General features: G+C 45.2%; 1 protein-coding gene across 2 annotated transcripts in view; it reads right to left on the bottom strand.

Annotated features, from left to right (window-relative positions):
• SLX9 (SLX9 ribosome biogenesis factor) overlaps nt 1–21,078 on the bottom strand; it is a 128,742-nt gene that overhangs the window by 97,699 nt on the left and 9,965 nt on the right. Inside the window, exon 1 of one of the 2 annotated variants that reach the window (XM_067549818.1) lies at nt 16,958–17,233. The exons of the other annotated variant lie outside the window; for it this stretch is intronic. Coding sequence (XP_067405919.1) covers nt 16,958–17,092 — 135 coding nt within the window. The 5' untranslated portion in view covers nt 17,093–17,233. Of the gene's footprint in view, nt 1–16,957; nt 17,234–21,078 lie in introns of those variants that run through there. 2 annotated transcript variants of the gene reach the window in all.

Genomic DNA, 21,078 nt, shown 5'->3' with positions numbered 1-21,078 from the left:
CCATGAGTCCTGATAGTCCATCAGTAGGAGTGCCATGGCCAGAGATGATGGGTCTGCCTGGGTCCCCTTGTTTGTGTATCTTGGGAAGCATGTAGAAGGTCACAGAGGTGGATTCATGGGGAATGAGTTTGTAGAGTTTCTCTTGGAATTGTTTGGGGAAGGATTTGATGATATCCTTAAATTCCTGGGTAAATTGGCATGTTGGGGTCTTCTTGAGTTCTTGATAGTGGGTGGTGTCGGAGAGTTATCAGTTGGCCTTGTTAAGTTAGTCATCATGGTTGAGGACTACAATGGCACCCCCTTTGTCTACTGGTTTGATCACTATCTGGTGGTTAGATTTCAGGGACTGTCTTGGCTGTCCTTTCAGAAGTGGATGTGAAGTTTGTTAAGGATTTTGCAATCAATTTTTTTCCTGACCCAATCAATGTAATGATCAAGAGTGTGGTTTCAGCCACTCTGTGGTGTCCAGTCAGATGATTCTTTTTTCTTATGATTAATGGATGGTTCGGAGTATCATTTTTTTTTAAAACCATAACAGTTATACCAGTACATCCCCTAGCAGGGGCACAGTTATACTGGTGTAAAGGTGCTTTAGACTGCGTGAAGTTTGTTTTCCTTCCTTTATGGGAATTAACATCTTTACACCAATATAACTGCATCTACATTACAATATAACTCTGCAACTATACATGCACAATTAAGGTGATACAACTTGTGTGTGAAGACAAGACCTATATTTCCCTAAATGATATTATCTGAACCAATGGTTCACCCTCATATGGAGTTGTGTGTGCAGCACTGGTCACCCCATTTCCAAAGCGGTACTGCAGGACTAAAAGGGCAGTCTCCAACCTTGCCTTCCTTTTCAGTGTCTCTAAAGAGACAGTGCACACACCAGCTCACTTGATTTAACAAGGAATACTTATACTACTTAATATAACAGCACTGAGATATACTTATGGTTAGGGCTGTCAATTAATCGCTGTTAATGCATGCGACTAACAAAACAAATAACTAGATTAAAAAAATAGGTTGCGATTAATTGCACTGTAAAAAAGACAACCAAAAGAAATAGTATTTTTCAATTCACCTCGTAAAAGTCCACTCAGTCCTACTTCTTGCTCAACTAATCGCCAAGACATACAAGTTTGTTTACATTTACGGGAGACAATGCTACTGTGGAATCAAAAAATTAATCACAGAATTGATTATAGAAGGCCTGGCCTGAAACTGGGTAGCCTGAACTGTGATGGAAGCCCTCAGGTTAAATCATTGACAGGATGCCCCAAACTGAGACTGAGATAAAGATGCTAAAATCCCACAGGATGTCTCAGGACCACAATTTAAATGCAAACTCCTTTTGTGAACTCTAGCCCTTTTGAAGTCTGTGAACAGACATCTCCTGTTCTGATAAGTATCGGTACGTGCTCCCCTGTCTTCCTGGCCCCATAGGAACTTACTCCATACAGATTAGCATTTTAACATGTATTATGTAGCCACCCATCTTCGGGTGATAGCCAGGGTACCTGAAGCACATTGTATAATCAAATGGCTCTTTGGCCTTTCCTGTGAAAACATCTGGTGTACCCCATTGTACATATAATTGTCTTTCCTGAGCTGTTATCAAATTCCACTATACGATCAACATGTAAATGAACCTAAGCAACCCCTATAAAAGTCTTTTGTATCTGGTAGCCAGGTGAAGTACATTTGCCCAGCATCCAGACATGCTGCTTAACTTCCCTATAGCCATCTGGGTTTTCCCTATGGCTATAGTATTCCCCATAGCTATGGTTATGTGATTGTGTGTGTGTGTCACAATTAAAGCTGCACCCGATCCAACTCTAAAATGTAACAGAGTGATTCTTTCCTCGACACTACCCACTTATTTAATGTCACATGAAAGTGAGAACAGGCATTTGCATTGCACTGTTGTAGACAGTCTGGTATTTACATACCAATGCAAATTAACTGCCCATTGTCTCTGGCACCACTGCAATTTACGTTATAGACAGGAAGAAAATAATCTTTGTTCTCGTTTGGAAGAAAACATGTTTCTCTCTTTTGGTTACAGACTTTAAAGCATATCATCAGTGAGTACCCCTAATTCCTCACATAGTGTTAATACATACACTTCATAATGGTATTACTGACTAATGTGTCACTGGTTTTCATTTGATATTTCACAGAACATTCTTTCCAGATAAACACTATGACAGTAATGTGCAGGTGTAGTGAGTGTGTCAGGCCTGGCAAGAGTTGCTGACACAGAGCAGTGAACCACCAATGTGCCTCTTGGCCACACAAGCATTAAACAAACAAAAAAAGGAAATTTAAAAACTGACACTATTTTAATACAATGAAGGAAGAGCAGGTTCCTACTTAATGGTGTGTTGTCAAAAAAGACAACATCTAGAAATGAGAGGATAATTATTTTGCTGCAGAGAACCTTCACTGTTCCCAACTCTTCAGTACTACAATAAGTCTCATGATATTTAAAGCCCCAGCTACTGGAGTCATGGGCTTTTCTTAAAAAAGTAAGCTGAGATTCTCAAAATCACAAGTTAAATTTCTAGTCCTCATGGGTGAAGAGAAAAGCTTGAAAATGCAACACCTGAAGGATCAAAAACTAGAAGGCAAATAAGAGAAATCAAAATATATTATTTTTTTAAGCCAATCTCAATTTTTTTCAGCCAGATTGATTCATGGGATTTTGAACTCTTGAGGTTCGCACTAATGGATCATTCAGACACAGTCTGCCAATTTTCATTGTTACTCTCTTAACTATTTCTATAGAATTCTTCCAGCAACGTTCTAAATTTCATTCAATAAACGTGAGAGAAAACAAAGGGAGTTTGTGCAGCACAGTCCTCCAATTCAGACTTCTGATTTTTCTGCACGGTCAGGTGAGCACAGGTCCTCAGTTAAATAAGGGGATACAGTGATGTTACAATTGTTGTTCATCCTTCAAGTTCAAAGATGACCATGACATCACTGGTTGGTCTGGTTTCTGTGAATATGTGAATGCAATTTGAGCTTTAACCTGTCTGACACACTGAACAAGAAATGTCACTATGGGTCACTTTATTAACAGCAGACGTGCTACTGCTAGGAGATTTACATTGCTGGAGCTTCTGCTCTGCCTCAGTAGTTTTCCTCTGCTCATAGACTGTGGCTCCAGTATGGATGAGACTTCGCCACGAAGAACGATCCTGAGCAAGATCTTCCCAAAACTGTGGGTCAATGCCTCAAGGATAACATGAGGGAGTCTTTGAAACATTTCTTCTGGCCTCCCTGAGAGCACTTTTCCTCTTTTAGCTCACCACAGAAGATCTTCTCTGGCAGTCGCTCATCTGACATTCTGGGTGACATGATCTGGCCACCACAGCTGTGATTTCACCAACAGAATATGGCTGCTTGGAATACCTGCCAGTATGAGAACCTCAGTATCTGGAGCCTCGTCTTCCCATCTTACCCTCAGTTCCTCAAATAGTCCATGGGAAAGTGATTTAGCTCCATAACATGGTGTCTGTACACCGTCCAGGTTTCACATGCATACATCAAAGTTGGCAACACAATGGCTTTGCAGATCTTCAGTTTAGTTTGTTGACCAATGCCTCGCGCTACCACACATTTGCATGTACTCTGCCAAAGGCCACACTGGCTTTGGAAATTCTGGCACTGGCTTCATCATCAATGTGAACTGCACATGGCAGTGTACTGCCGAGGTAGGTGAACTTCTGCATTGCCTGGAGGGTTTGGCTATTCACTGTGATAGTAGGCTCTACGTAAGGCTGCCCTGGTTCAGGCTGGTACATCTCTTCTGTCTTCTTGATGTTGATAATGAGACCAAAATTGTCACAAGCTAAATAGTCCATACTCTGCTGCATGTCAGACTCAGATTTGGCATTCAGGAACAATCATCAGTAAACAGAAGATCATGAACAGTCACTTCCTGAACCTTCATCTTTGCCCGTAGTCTCCTCAGATTGAAAAGCTTGCCATCAGTCCAGTATCTGATGCCAATCCCGATGTCACAGTCACAAAAGGCATCTATAAGCATGGCAGAAAACATCATACTGAAGATGGCTTGGGCCGACACACACCCTGCTTGACTCCATTAGTGACTGGGAATGGTTCAGATGACTCACCATCATCCATAACACGAGTGAACATGCCATCATGGTATTATCGAACCACTGAGACAAATTTCTCTGGGCAACTGAATTTTGCCATGATCTTCCAAAGGCCTTCCTGACTGCCTATATCAAATGCTTTTGTCGAGTCAATGAAAGTCATATACAGATTGGAGTTCTGTTCCAGGCATTTCTCCTGAAGTTGACAAGTTGCAAACACCTTGTCTATGGTTAGAGTCCCACACCGATACACAAATGTTGATCCGCATCCAATCCGCATCTGCTCCAATCAACTTACCACCATCCACAGTCTAGTCATCCGCACCCGCAACTCTGGGGCCTGCAGTCAGCTGTTTGGAGGCCAGCCCCCTTCAGCCTCCCCCGCTGATCAGCTGTTCGGGGACCAGCCCCTTCAGGGAGCTGCACAACAGTTGATCGGCGGCTACAGGGGAGCCCCGCGAAACAGCTGATCAGCGGCCAGCCCTCACCCCCATCTCAAAGGTACAGAAGCAGCCTCAAAGGCTGAGCTGCAGAGAGTTGCTTCCCCGCCTTTGAGATCCACATCCAATTCACCATTCACAAAAAAATGACCCATAGATATCCCCAGATGCAGCTATCCGGGACTATAAAGCAGACAACCGCGGATTTTCAGGGCTCTATCTATGGTCCCATGACCTTTCCTGAAGCCACACTGACACTTAGGCAGGAGCCCTTTCTCGGTGTATTGCACAAGGTGACACAGAAGAATTCTGTGAGAATTTTGCTGGCAGTTGACAACAAGGAGATGCCCCTATAGCTGTTGCAGGATCATCTGTTATTTTTCCACTTGGACAACTGAACAATGGATGCATCCTCGTACTCCTGAGGTCTAGTTCCTTGAGTCCACATTGACTGGAAAAATTTAGTCAGTTTCAAAGCTGTGCGCAAGCCTCCAAGCCTTATAGACTTCTGCTAGTATAGCATCTGCTCCAGGTGCTTTACCATTTGACAGCAGATCAATCGTTTTCATAGTTTCAGTCAGCATCAGGGAATCAGCAAGCGCTATGTTGATATCTATCTGGGGAAATCAATTGCCTCCTCACTAATAGATGATTGCTGATTGAGGATGCTGTTAAAGAGTTCTGCCCACCTCTGCAGTATCTTTTCTTTGTCGGTAAGCAGTGTGCCGCCATCAGTATTGGAGATGCTGATGATGACTGTGGCCCATAGATTGTCCTCAGCGCATCATATAAGTTCTTCATACCATTCCTGTCTGCATAGGACTGAATCTCATCTGCCTTGCTGCTCAGCCATGAGTTTTGCATCTCTCTAAGTTTGCGTTGGACTGTTCTCTTGCTGTTGATGAAGGCTGCCTTCTTAGATGTTGAAGTGCTGTTTCCTAAAAAGGCCCTTATGGAGCTGAGCTTTCTCAATCAATAATCTCCCTATATCAGTATTGTTGTCATCAAACCAACCTTGATGTTTACGTGTGATGGAACCAAGGGTATTGGATGCAGCTGAGTACACAGAGTCTCTAAAGGATGCCCAGTTTTCCTCAATGTTTTTGGAGTTGGCATCAGTTGTTACAAGTTGGCTGCACAGTTCTTCAGCAAAAGCCAGTTTCACATTCTCCTGTTTCAATCTGGCGATACTAAGCTTTTTGGGAGCTTTTTCACCTTATGGTCATCTACTAGGATGTATCCGGATATTCAGCCTGGAGACTATGAGCCTGTGATCAGTCCAGCATTCTGCACTTCTCCTGGCCTTTGTCACACTAACATCCTGTCTGTCTCTTCTCCTGGTGATGCCATAGTCAATGAAATGCCAGTACTTGGAGTGTGGATGCATCCAAGATGTCTTGTTACAGGCTGACAGGCGAAAGACTGTATTGGTTATGAGGAGGTCCTGTTCAGTGCATTTCCTCAGCAGGAGGAGCCCATTGCTGTTGCATTTCCTGAAGCCGTTTTTTCAAGTCACACATGGCCATGCCTGGTAATCTACACCAACTCTAGCACTGAAGTCACTAAGGAGGATGAGGCTTGCCTGCCTTTGGCACTTCTGCGATAAAGGACCCCAGGTCTTCATAAAGTTTGTCCTTGATCGCATCTGGGTTGGTCATGGTGGGTGCATAGGCACTGATGAGAGTTGCACATCTTTTCCCAAACAGGGGGAATCTCATTAGCATGAGTCTATCATTCACACCCTTTGGGAAATTCATAAGCTTGCTGACTAGCTATGTTTTGATGGCAAACCCAACACCAGCTTCACACTGTTCTTCTTTAGTACAGCCCCTCCAGAAGACGGTATAGCCGGCTCCTTTTTCAGTAAGTTGTCCTTCTTCGGCTAGGCGAGGTTCATTCAGGGATAACTGGATGTTATATCTGGCCAATTCTCTACCAACTAGAGCTGTTCTTCTCTCTGGTCTATCTGTTGTTATACAGTCCATTAATGTGCGCACATTCCAAGCACTGATGGTAAGTGGTGTCACCTTTGCCTTTTTTTTTAATTATTTGTCTTTTCATATGATTTTCAACTGCTGTAGCGGGATCCCCACCAGCCGCAGCACACTGACCAGAGATAAGGTGAAGCAGATAATGTTTAAGGCACCTTTTCTAGCCCCTTCCTCATACTACAGAGGTGAGCAGTGTGATCCTAAATAGGACTGCTCAGTCACCCAGGGGACTGCCAAATTCCACTGCGCCTTCAGTCCATTGAAAAGCGACCCTGTACCCTAAGCCGCCTGCATGCAGGTCTGGAGCTACAGCTCCCAGTGTGTCCATCCTGCTGCTTCACTGATTGCCCATCGCAACAGGACTTGGGAGGGGGGGAGGATTTGGGTAGTTGATGTCATGACTAGTGTGTGAATTGGATTTAAGTGAGGGAAAGTTGTGCAGTGTTTCCCTCATTCTCTCATCCAGGCCTGTCTGAATCCAGGGGCACGACAATGTCAAGATGTCTGGAGACAGGTGTGGGTGCAGTAGAAGGCCATCAGGTCCGATGCACCTGAATTGAGGCCCAAGGCTGTCCACACAGCTCTTACCATCCATCTTCACAGCTGGGGAAATAAGCATATCTGCTTGACTTTCTGATCCACCAGAGACAACTTTCCACAGGGAGCCAGGTATAGCTGTCCACTCTGATCAACAGTCGTGGGTAGTACTGTTTACTGTTAAGTACAGTAGCAGGCATACAGTACTACACAAGAAACAGTCTCATACATGCTGAATTTGCTCCTTGCTTGTTTTATTTGTTTTTTGTTTTTTTTTTAATATTTGCATATTTAAGAAGATTGAAGAACGATGACTCACATTTGGTTTAGCAGGCCCCAACCCATTAACTGCACCCTGCACAACAAATTATACTCATTAAATGAAAAAGTAGTCCAAGGTGTGGGGGAAGAGGGGATGGCAGAGGGTGAAAGATGACAGATGAATTCCTCCCCTCACATACACATTAAACACAAACTGTCAAGATCACTGCACATGAGAGTTGTTGAGTGGTTAACACAGAGGAAGAGCCCAAGACAGATTTTAACAGAAAATTTAATACTTAGCTAGATACCAAGATAGAATTACCAAGATAAGGTAATAAGAGCCAAAGAAGAATACAATATAAGAGAGGAGAGGATACCACTAAAATTCAATCTCCTCATGCACATGCAACATTCCTTCTTAGGCACTAACGAAAATAGAGCCTTTCACTCTACTGATGCTTGAATATTGTCTCCATTGCTTGGAAGAATTTGATGGAACAGTCCATTTAATGTTGGCTCAAGTTTAGTGACACAGAAATACAATCATATTAAAAGAATGTCATTTAAATTGCAAAGCCAAGCACTCAAAAATTAGGAAAGGCTAGAATTAAGGTTGATGGGGCAACCTTTAATTTAGTCCTCTTCTGCATATGCATGATGACATGATCACATACTATCTTTTCCACAGGACCCTGACCTCATTCAGTGCACAGGGTGGATCGGCTAAGGATATGAGGCAGCTGTTCAATATTCGTTTTTATCCTCCTCTTTCAGTATGTGGTCCCTGCTTCATTCACTGCATACCAACCAAACCCTAGACTGAACACAGTATTAATTTCCTCATGGACATTGTGGTACTGATCACTGTATCAGCCAAGCCTCAGAAGCAGTAATGAATTATCTGCAGACCATTCCTGTGGAATGGGGAAATTTCTACAGAAGGGGAACTGACTAGGAAATTTAAGGCCAAAAACTGCAAGTGATCATTAACTTCAGATGCCTCAGGCTTGGTCTACACTTACCTCGGCGATTCGGCGGCAGTCGACGGGAGTTACGCAAAGAACTTGCGTAACTCCTGACGACTTCTGTGCTTCTCTTCTGCGTGCCATCTTCACTGCACTGCACTGACGGGAACCGCGTTCCCGTCAACACAGTGCTACACCAGTTAAGGAGGTGGTTTCAGTACGTCGACTTCTGGATCGACTGAGCGGGTCTTCATTGGTCTGATGGTGGCGACTTTGCCGCCGTCAGTGTAGACATAGCCTCGGTGACCTAGCACCCAACTTGGGACATTTGTGAACCTAGTTTTTCAGCGTACTGGGCATTTTTATAGCCTTTCTACATTCAAAGCAGTGCACGGACATTAAACAGTCCAGTGAGGTCAGTGGGTAAGTACCGTCCCCATTTCACAGAGGGAAACCAAGAGAAAGGCACAGTGACTTGTCAAGGCTACAGAGCGTGTCAATGGCACTCCCAGGCTGCCAGAGGGGCTAAGCAACCACAGATTCTAATGCAGCAGTTCCCAAACTGTGGGACACAACCCTACTTGGGGTCACGCCATCAGCAGATGGGGTCTTAGCAATCCCTAGTATTTGGAAGATGCCATTTTGCACTGCACAGCGTGACACCACGTGTACAATGTGTGCGAGGTCACGATGCATGGAGGATGCCATTTTGCTCTACACAATGGCATCCTCTGCACAGCATGACTTTATACATGCCATACGTATGAGGTCACAGAGTGCAGAGTATGCCATTTTGAACAGTAAAATGGAGTCCTCCATGAAGCATGACCTCACACTCCAGTGTGTGCAAGGTCACACTGTCTGGAGAACCCCCTTTTGCTCTCCAAAATAGCATCCTCCATGCTGTCTGGGGTCCCAAGCAGAAATAATTCATTAAAAGTTTAGGAACCCATATTCGAATGAGTTCGGGTGGTTGCTCAACACTTCTGAAAACCAGAGCCCAGCTATCTCAAGCTGGGCACCTGGAAACGCAGAAGACGCCTTTAGCAACCACCTGTGAAAGAGGACTGAATGTGTCTGAAGTTTGTTTTAAGAGGTCTGAAGATCAAATGAAATTTTCAAGGTTCGTTCATCCCTAAAACCAACATCCTGCTAGCACTATTTTCCTCCTCATGTCTCTGTGGTGCTGATCGTTGTATCATCTGAGCCTCACAAGCAGTAATGAATTATCTGCAAACCATTCCCATGAAATGGGGATTCCCATGAAAAGATCAATTCCAATTCTGCTTACCTCAGATAACAGGACAAAAGTCAAGGGCATTTGATCGTGCCCCCACTGTTCATCTGCAAAGTCCTGCTGGGGAAAAAAGTCTTTGCCTTCTACAGGAATGCTCTTTAGAATACTAATGAACAGAAAGCAATTCACAGCACCTTCAGTGGTGCAGGATCCCTGTTGCTTCTCAGTTGCCTCCATCTACTAACATGCCACAGTCAACATCTTTGATATCTTTCACAAAACCAGCAAGGCAGGTTAGGTGAACTGGTAAGCAGCTAAGACTTACATCTCAGCTGGTCTCTCTGTTCCAGATCTCAGGTTTACAGATTCTTACTCTTACTGTGAGCTTCAGGCCGGCCGACAGCAATTCCGGGCCCCAGGGCAGAACAGTCAATGGCCCCCAGCCCACTAGAAAGGGAGGGCTGAGGTTTACGACCATGGATGCTGGGTGAAGCTTCCCCTTGGGAAGCTCGCTCCCCATTCCACCTCTTCCATCCCAGCCCTGCCCATACACCAACCTGCTCTTCCCCAAGCCCTACCCTCCCCCGACTCAGTCTCCCTCCTCTCTTCCACACTCTCTCTTCCCGCAGGGGGCGAGGGACAGCAGGGGGGCTAAGCAAGGAGGGGGGGGATGCAGCAAGCAGAGGAGAGGAGGGATGCACATAGCAACTGATGGCAAGGGTGCTGAGTGGGAAGGAGAGATGTGGCAGCGGGGAGGCCAAGGGGGGAACGGGTGTGTGGAAGAGGGGAGGGGGGCAAAGTGAGGACAGGAGGAGGGATGCAGCAGCGAGCGGGGTATGGGACGGGGCCAGGCCGGGGCCTGAGGCGGAGCAGGGCCACAGGCAGAAGAGGTGGGATGGGAAGCTAACCTCCTCGAGAAGCTTCACCCGCCGTCCATGGCCCAGGCCCTTTTAAAATCGCAAGGCCCCTGGACAATTGCCCCTTTGGCCTCTCATTGGCAGGTCAGGTGAGCTTTCAAACAGGATCAACAAGAAGTGCCAGAAACCAGTTTGCAAAAACAAAACCACACAAAAAAAGATAGAGACCAGTGCATGGTTTACCATTCAGGAATATTTCAACAGGCGGTTTGAAAAACAGATCCAATCTCATCTGCTTTTCTGTTTATTGAAACAAAACAATTGTGCCTCAAACAGATTTCCAGTGAGTGGCTTAAAGTTCTCCCACTTGCTCTGGAATGGGACGTGTCCACAGTGGTTGTGCCTACACTAGCCTTCTTTTCCTAAAGTTCCCCCCATTTCAGCTCCACAGGTGCAAGGACAGTAGAAACACGACTGTAAGCAGGAACTGTCCCTTTAAACCACAAGTCTAGACAATATGGTGCTTACAGAGCCAATAGCCTTTTTGAACTAACATTCCCATCATCACTGCCACTGGCATACAGAACGCCAGGTTGGAGATGCACAGTGTTTCCTACGCCTGAAACAGCTTTAATTTGAAGATGCTTCCCTCTATGAATTGCCAAAGAACTTCTATGTCAAGTCTGCATGTCCTTGAGCAAGTTTCTTGTAGACTCATAGACTTTAAGGCAGGTGTCGGCAAACTTTTGGAAGGGGGGGGTGCCAACTCTTCCCCCCCACACACATGCCATGGGCCCAGTGCCCTGTCCAGGGGGTTAGGCAGCAGTGGTGGCATGGAGGGAGGCTGCAGGCCAGTTTCCTGCTCTCCCACACTGTGACAGTGGCATACCTGGGGCGCACCGGCCAGACCCTCCTCTGAGGAGCTGATCCCCGCTGATATCCTCGGTGGACTATGCTGTGGACTATGCTAAGTAACAGACGCCTTCAGATTTAACTGGATAACAAGACCAGCTCACCCTGTACCATAAACAATGGGCTACCACAAGGCTCTGTACTCACGCCAATCCTTTTTAATATTTAAATAAGCAACATGCCTCCAACTAAATCACAATTGTCCCATGACAATCCGAGCACCCAAATTCCATGACATTGAGGCAGCACTAACTGAGGCTCTCCGAAGTATGGAACAATGCTTCCAGAAATGGAGGCTCAAACCAAACCCTGGAAAAACAATAGTAAGCACATTCTACCTTGACAATTGGAGTGCCAAAAACACCCTGAAAGTAGCTTTCTGTGGTAAAAGTGTGTGACATGATTGCACCCCATCATATGAAACTCAACCACACCCTTACCTTCCATGACCATCTAGAGAAGGTAGCTGCAAAGATAAAAATGAGAGCTACCAGAATTCAGAAATTTGGAGGTACAATCTGGGGTGCATTGGCATCAGTGCCGCAAACATCTGCAATGGCACTGGTATATTCGGTAGCTGAATATTGCACACCGGTATGGAGCAGATGCAGCCACATGCGACTTATTGACACCCAGCTGAACACAGTGATGCAGTGCATCAGTGGACCCTTAAGTCGACTACAACACCATGGCTACCTGTTATATCTAATATTGTTCCTCCAACATGCCGAACTGCTGTGACACTCCACAAAGTTCAGCGAATCAAGGAAAACAGAAGTCTTCCTATCCATCGGGACCTCAACAATGCTGCGCCCCCACCCCTCCCCTCAACACCTTAAGTTCTGCATGTCTTTCTGGGAATATTCACTTAGCCTCAGGCAATCAGGCTATGATCAGGAGGAGGCTTGGAAAGCAGAATGGGCTAAACAAGACAAAAAATAAGCACCTTGTGCCCCATCCCACACAAAAGATTTCTGGATTCAACCTCCCATGGACATCTTGGTCAACTCTGAACTGAATCCAAACCAACCATGACAGATGCGGACATTTAACGCACAAATAGAAAAATCAAGGACCCCCTGGTGTGCAAGTGTGGCTCCCCACAATAGACCAACAAACATCTCACACCCATTGCCCAATTTATAAATATGAAGGAGGCATCACTGCAATAAATTCTGCCACTCCTGAAATAGCCATCTGGCTCGATCAATTTCAGGTGAAATTGTAGATGCTGCTCTACACCAGCTATACAAAAGTAGTAACAGTAACACATTCAGCAATACTTCATAACTCCACATACACTGATAGTACATACAATCCAACAGGATATTAATGTTCAATAGATCAAAACTTTTAAAGTGATACCTCACGAGGCATATTGTGTACAAAATATATCATAATTATATGACAGTGATGAATATGCAGGTTCCAAGGTGGTATCTTGAGGTACAGAGTGTCACAACCTGCCAGTGTTGCCCCATCACCATGTATTTTCTTTCCTGCTTGTCTCAGAATATGACAAGAGTTTTTCTGAACTTTGAATCTAATTGACACACACCCGTGTGTGCCCAGTAAATAAGCTCAAAACAGTTCCTCCATTAATGGGTCAGCTCTCCTTTGGGTATCATATTTCTAAGACATGCTCAGAAGTACATGCGTCCATGGACTCCAAGAAAGTGATAATTATAGAACGTGTTAAAAGCAGAGCTTAAATTCTCAGAGTATTTCCCAGTGCTCCCGCCTCCCAACTCTCCCAACATGCTATAAAAACTCCAGGGGGGTTAAAATATTTACCAGAGTTCTGCTCCAGACAGGTCAACTGAATTTAAGCCCTGGTTAAAAGCATGTACAAAGCTAAAATCATGACACAGGCCTTGTTTACACTTAAAAAAATATATCAACCTAATATAGGTCGATTTACAGCCATCGCTGTAATTACAGCAGTAGCTGATGTCCACACTGCCCTCCTTGGCTCGGTGGAGTGCGTCCTCACCATGAGCACTTCTACTGACTTAAGGGGCAGTGGGGGGATAAAAGCCCTACATCTCTCATTGAGGTGATTTTATTTTGTCAAAAAAACAGGGCAATTTTGTAAGCGGGAGGGGGGACAGAGGGGAATTGTAGTGTGTACACTAGCACTGTTTTGTTGACAAAAGCTGACTTTTATCAACAAAACTCTCTAGTGTAAACCAGGCCACATTATATATTCTAAGAGCGTTCTATCAACTTTTTAAGAGTTATGTGTATCTTTATGACCTGGCTAGTGATTGTATTCCTAGCTCAATGGGTGAGCTAGTGAGACTTCCTACAGGAACTAAAGTTACTAGAGGGTAATGAATGCAAATACCTAATACAAGTAACAACTCTGGGGACATTTTGCCCTCTGGGGAAATAGCTTATACTGTTTTGAATTGGTTCAATAGGCCTGGCAAACAAAGAACTATAAATTGTACAAAGAGACCACCCTGATTTGAAAAGGGACACACACTATATCCAGGAACTGACTGACATAAACCTGTGACAAGAGAGAGGACCTGAAGTATTTTAAACCCTGCCTGGGTCTCCACATGGAAGACAGAAGACACTTGCTAAGGTAGACACACATGTGAGCTGTTTACTGATTTTATGATATGTCTTCCCTATAAAAATGCTGCTGTTCTGAATAAATAGTACTTTGCTTTATGAAAGCTGGTTGGTCACTAGTTAACAGTGTCATTGCCCCAAGGGAACAGGATGGCAAGCTGAACTAAAGTCAAACCTACAGAACTAGTTGCAGGGAATTGTATGACTCTGAAGCTTAAGTCCTTGCTCTGAAGGAAATGGACCGCAGGATCCCATCCCAACGAAGGTGATGGCTAGAGGCCTGAAACCAAAGTGGGGGCACCCCTCAAGGAGGACACAAAGGAGTAAAAGATGCAGTTACCTCAGGACTTGTGACACACACATCATGGGACAATTGAAATAGAGAGCACACAGATCACTGCTTTACTAAGAACCCATAGGTGTATCTATGCTGTAAGAAAAATATGACAAGCTCAATATAAAAGATGGGTGGACAAAAATTGATTTAAAAAAATTTGAAATCAGATTTTTTAAAATTTAAATTGGATTTTTCTATTTAAATTAAATATGAGTTTAATTTTTAAAGTATACTTATTTATAATTAAATTTGAAATTATGATAACCTATGCTAAGGTTTAAACTTATTATAAACATTTAAATTAATTTCAAAAAATAATATTAAGCAGTATATATTTGCTGCCAAACTTTAAAGACAGTCAAACCACTGAATTGATGGAAGATGCAGGAGCCAGAATTTATTGCTGAGGAGCGCTGTGAATATTTTCTTTATTTAGGTTATTCAACATGTTCAACAGAATGTTCATGCAAAGTTAAGAAACCCATTCTTAAAAGCAGGAAAGTGGGTGTTTTTTCTGCCTCCAATCTCTAATAAAAACCATGTGTGAGAGGATGAAATCTAAAATCTCTAAGGGTATGGTGACCAGAAACAATCAGTTCAATTAACTAACTACAGATAATACTTCCTTTAATAAGTCACTTAGTTTTAAAGAACCTTATCAAAAGGCATTTTACATGTATGTATCCAACACAGTTAAATATAACCAATTAAAAAATTAAATGCTGTTTTGTGCATTTTAATTGCATTTGAATTTCCCTCCAACCACAGCTTTGCAAAAATCACAAATAAGAAATAAGAAATCATTCACCATTTTCTAATATAATAAAAATGTAAAAAATAAGAAACTGAATAAATATCAGTTAAGCTATGTAATTGCTTAAATAAATGTGTGTAGATATAGTGTGTCCTCTTGGTTAGCAAAAAGCAGCACCAAATTTAGGGTAAAAGCTATATTTAGTTGAAGATCAACATGTTTTAATGATTACCAACCAATAAGAATCAACCTTTTCAAGGAAAATAACTAAAAAGCACAATCACAAAACAAGATTAAAACTAATTATTTACATTTCCTGCTTGCTGATTTAAATCATGATTAAAATTGGTGATTTCAATCAATCCATGTTGGATAAAAACACCCACTGTTCCACATCTCGGCTTGTAGTCTCAGGAGATGGGAAGCTCACCAGAGTGTGAAAAATGACCCCTTTTACTCTGCGTTTCTCCAGGCCCACTCCACTCCTCTCCTCTCCTCAGAGAACTGAAATTAAATTTAAATGGACCCCAACTGGCCACCCAGCCAAAGTAAATTAAAACCCTTCACCGGTATAGTTATTCAGATTCCCTGAGAGAGCCACAGATCCGTCATACTGCTGTTTGAACTGATGCCATTAAATTGCCCCAAGATCATTGCTTCACCACTGTTGTTCTTACCAAAATAAGAATAAAGACAGGTTCTTTGCCCAGAGGTTATTGTTGAGGCTGGGTGCTTACAGTCTAATAAGTGAATTGCTACAGCAACATTTGTGAAATAGGCAGCTCAAAACGCCACAACCACATCTCTGATTTATTATTTCTACTGCAGCAGCACCAAAGAGAGATAAATGTCCCATGGTACAGACCACAACCACAAAGAAAGCCACTGTCCCACAGAGCTCACAACAGTACCACCAAAGAGACACACAACCAAGGAGCAGGGTGTTGGCCACAGAATGGGAGACTGGAGTCTCAATGGTCACCAACCTAACCAGTGCCAAAAGGAGCCCTGGGTAGGGTTGAGGGCAAAGGCATGTTTCAAGGAGAGATTTAAAGGAGGATGGGGTGGCTTTGCAAGTTTTGATGGCGTTCTTCCACATGGGACTGGGAGAAAGCAGGGGTGCTTGTAAGAAAATAAGGTGATCCAGGCCAGCGTTATTGGCAGAGCAGCAGTGGGGACTGAGGTCCCGTTAGGCTTCTGAGGAAGGGCGTGACTGAACGTTGCAGGGTCTTGTAGGGGAAGACCAGGCCTCTGAGCCCGACGTAGAGGACAGGACGGGCGAGCGAGGCAATCACACACAGGCCTTGGAGCTGGGCCTAGCAGCAGCCTTTGGCAAGAAGACATGAGGGCGAGAGTGATGTATGCTGCAGCAGGAAGGGCGAGAGTGCTGGTAGCAAAGGCATGGGCTAAGAGTCAGGCACCGATGGCAGGAGACGAGGCCGGATCCAGTGGTGCCTACACCTGGGTCCACCACAGGGCGCCAGGTAACCAAGGCTGCGCCTTGCTGCCAGTGTGGGCGTTGCCAGGCCCCGCAGCTCACCGTGACCTCACGCAGGCGTCAGCAAGGGCTGCACGTGCTGGATGGAAAGGAGACCCACGCAGGGCCAACGATACAGCGACACCAACTGCCAGCCACGCTGCACGCGTCCACTGGGCCCCATACCTCGGAGTCATAGAACCCGCGCCAGCACCCCTCCGCTGCCATGTGGCACAGCCCGCCCCGCCCCGCTGGCATGGCACAGGCCACCTCTCCCTCACCCCCTCCGGCATCCCCGTCCGCTGCCATGTGGCACAGCCCGCCCCGCCTCCTCCCTGTACCCGCCAGCGCCAAAGCACGTATCACCCACCCACCGTACCACCTCCTGGTCCTGCCCCGCACACGGAATGGTACCGCCCGCCAGTGTCCCCCGCACACGGGATGGTATCGTCCGGTGCACCCCATACCTTTCCGGGCTCCGCGCTCCAGCCACCGGTCCCAGCCGTCGGTGCCGCATCCCGGCTGCCAGGCTCCGGGTCCCGCGGGCCCCTCAGCCTCGGGGCCGCCTGGTGCAACCGCGGCCGCTTCACTTTCCCCACCATGGCCGGCCGGACCGAGCTGAGAGAATGAGGGAGTGTGTCCGGCTGTGGCCCCTCCCCCGGAACGCGACGCCGTGACAGCGCGTTCCCCCCTCGGTCCGGGGTGCGCCCTGCGCTGGGCGGGGCGGGGTCCCGGGTCCCTCTCCTGCAGCCCCCACCGCACCGCCTGAATCGAACGGCCCTGGCCCGGCCGCTCCCGTGTCGTGGAGCCAGTCCCGGTTCGGACCCTGTCGGGGAAGCGGCGTGGGGAGCAGCACGTGGCGGGTCTAGGCTGGGCAGCGCCTGAGGAGGGAGCCTGGGGTGGCCCGGGCCCTGCCCGCCGCGGGCGTGGGGTGCCTGAAGCGGGGCCGGGGACCCTCAGCGCCAGCCGCTGTTCACTCTGAAACCTAACAACGGGGCCAGTTCCAATGAATGACAGGAGAGGCGGCAAGGTGGGCTGGGCTAGCCTAGCCTAGCCTAGCCTAGCCAACACGGATTGCTTGGGGGGGGTCCCACAAAGTAATTCCTGCCTGCGCCTCCCTGGGAGAAAAATCCCTTCCTGGGTCTGGTCACCGAGCCAGAAGCCCACAGTCCTTCCATTCTTGCCCTGGACAGGCTGGCACAGGGACAGCTTGAGAGGAGGGGGAGGGGAAATAACCTTAAAGAATTGGCCAGACAAAATACACGAACTACTGACCGAGAAAAAGCCCGTTTTGTTTTTTTAGAAAAATAGTTGCGTGTGCAGTCTCTACACTCCAGGGAGCTAGAAAAGCAGACACACGTTTACAGGTGTCAAATCAAAACACATTTGTTCTTAGTATATGGCACACTAGATTCCCCCTGGGAATTTATTAGGCAGTTTGTGTGTTTTCTAGAAAAAGATGGAACATGCAGCAAAGATGAGATGTGATGGAGCCAGGCTCTTGAGCAATACCTGTTTTTCTCTCCAATTTATATATTCATTGAGGGGTCCATTTTCAGTGCATCATAGGACTCTAACCAAAAATACATCCCCCCATTAATGTTAGCACCAGTTCTCTCCCTTTCCCTTGAGAAGAGAGGGGCACTTTGTTTCATTGACAAATGAGAGTGAGTGGAAGGTTGTAAGGGTGTGTTATACTACAGTCTAAGCACATGTTCCACTGTAATGAACCAAGTTGCAGAATTGACAAAAGGCATAAATACTCAGGCCCTTGGATATCTGTTTCTAGGTATATGTGGGAGTGAAATGTACAGTTTCCTATCTTCCTATTCCCCCATGAACTAGAAGATGCAACCACACAAAATACATTCTTTCTTCTTTTCTTTGTGTCTTCCAGGGCTGAGAGTATCTAGTGCTGCTCACCTATCTCCACACAGCAGGACCACATGCTGTGCAAGATCTGATGATGATTCCTCCCTCTGCTGGATCTGCACCTTCTCATCCTGCAGCAGGATGCTTAATGACAGTACGTTCAACCAATGAATACACCCTAGAATCACTGAGCTAGCTCCTGTGCTGTCTCCTGAAAGGCACAGATCTGCAGAGGGAGCACATTCTACCGCTCTTTGACATTTTTAAAGTTTCCAGTATTTCAGCACAAGCTGGCACAATTTTGCATGGAAGATTCATGCCAATTTCATTTGCCATTTTTCAACCAGCTTACAGAGGTAGTTGAAATTTTGTGAAAATGCAATTAAAAACGTTGCTGAAAAATTGTGAACATTTTTCTGAAAAGCTGACCCCATTTTTTTGACCAGCTTCAGCGTAGTTCAGCTTTTCCACACTGCTTTGCTGTAGTGTTTTCTGGAGGCTGACATTTTAGGGCATAGGCTAAAAGCCTGTCTAGCCTTCCTTGCTCAAGAAGATAACTGCCAGCATCTGAACTTATTTCCTGTCAACTCCATTTATTCATCATGATGAACTCAGCAGCCACTAGATGGCACACTTCTTTTCAGAACCAACATAACTGACTAATGTCTAATAAAATCATACTTACCTCATATTTTCATCTGTAGATCTCAAAGCACTTTACAAAGGATGGCAAAATCATCCCCATTTTACAGATGAGTAAACTGAGACACAAGGTGGAGAACTGACTCTTCACCTCCATCATCTCTGTTTCGGTGTGGAATCACAGAATTCTCCCACTGTCAGACCAGGCCATGGGCCACAGTCTGCTGTGCTCAACCGTGATTACCTCAGCAAGGCCTGACTTATCTTCAACTCCTGCAGATTTTTTCCTGCTGGGAGTAATAACTGGTATCCAGTAACCAAACAGCCTTCTTAAAGTAATATATCCTTTAGTTAGAACCAAGGCATTTAGGAAAAAACAGATTTTAAAACAATAAACCAGTGTGTGCACATGCCTTCCTCTCCCTAAGGCTTACCATTCTTTACAGCTCAGGAAAGCCCAGCTCCTTCAGACTCCTTCCACGGAGTCTGTCCCATTGGGGAGACCCTGACAATTAGTAGTCGAGGGGATGGGCTTGGGGTCCAATTCACCATTGTCTTGATGCCTCTTCATGCAGGTGTTATGATAGCAGTGGGGTGAAATCACTGAATCTGGTGGCTGTTACGCTCCTTTTTGAATAAGAGCTAGAGCAATAGGAGCCACCACCCAACACACAATCACACACAAGGCTGGTCAGAAAATGAGCTATTTGGGCAGAAGGGTTTCACTGGGTATTGTTTGATGGAAGTGTGTGTATCTGGAAGCAGAAGCATTCAGAAGCAGCCAGGGATGAGGCAAAGATAAACCAAAAAAAAGTGAAGAGAAGTCACTTTTTAGAGCTGGCTGGAAAGAGATTTGGAACTGCGAGCAAAGAAACTGCCTGCAGTTCTTTGATTCCTCCTGTGTCAGGGAAACAGGACTTTGTATGATGTTTGTAAATAAACAGGATTGTATCAAAGAAATAACTAACTCCATCATCAGTTTCTTTTCCTAATAAAAACAGCCCACAATATGCCAAATATTGGCTAACTGCTCAAGTCAAAAAGGGCACCATTGGTTACAGTGGTACAAAAGAACCCCAAAGCAGAGGCATGTTCCTCTGTGCCTAGTGCAGAGCTGGCTGTGTGGTCTCCTTCACAAGAATCTGGAACACCAACAGCACGTTGTGGTATGCGGGTTATATAGCTGAGACAGTTCTGCTATTCCATAGCTACCGCAAGGCCCAGAGGAACTAAAGGCAGCCAATGACTTTTGGGGCAACTCCATCAGAGGATGTATCTTCTGGTGGGCAGGATAAACAAATGAGGGGTGTTTTTAAAAAATTCTTGGTTTGTTTTTTGTTTTTTTCTTCTTTCAAATAAATGTCCTCTAGTAAAAAAGAATGATGGGGAAATACAGAAACCTTGTGGTACAGTTTTCAAAAGACTCGGGTTTTCTTGATGCATCAGCCTCTTTAGTAACAAATGGGTTACGGTAACTGAAATAAAATGGGGAATTGGCAGGTTGATATACAAACTGTATTTGTTGAAGGCACTGTGCATGGTTCATAATGGTGGAATTTTGTTAAAGTGTCTAAAATAGGAGCAGACGTGCCTTGACTTTCAGTGGTATTTGTGCTCCTCAGAAACTTTATGCACTTTTGAAAATTCCTGTCTAATTGAGCAAAAGTTACATTGACCTAAATCAGAGCTGTGCTCAGTAAAGGACTGCAGAATATGGCCCTGAAATCTGTGCAGATACAACTTGAAGACTGTCATGTACTTCCTTTAAAAGTAGATTTGCAGATGTGTTTGAAATTTTCTTCCTGGGGACATGACTTTAGTTGAAATCGTTCAGTGGTTGTAGCAGGTGTCTGAAATGGAACAACACTCTTGGGACTAATGTATGTCAGCTTCAAGGCAATCTAAACCTGCTCCAAAATAAATCTGTGTTGCAGCAAACTCTTGTTAGCAAAGCCAGGGGGAACTATATGAACCATCATGACTGGAATGAACAAGGAAAGAGTCATAGAATCATAGAAGATTAGGGTTGGAGGGGATCTCAGGAGGTCATCTAGTTCAACCCCCCTGCTCAAAA

The sequence above is a fragment of the Emydura macquarii genome, unplaced genomic scaffold (assembly GCF_026122565.2).
Source record: "Emydura macquarii macquarii isolate MOO-44397 ecotype Brisbane River unplaced genomic scaffold, CSIRO-AGI_Emac_v2 contig_1253, whole genome shotgun sequence".
Taxonomy (NCBI): domain Eukaryota; kingdom Metazoa; phylum Chordata; order Testudines; family Chelidae; genus Emydura; species Emydura macquarii.
This window is presented reverse-complemented; position numbering and strand designations above follow the sequence as displayed.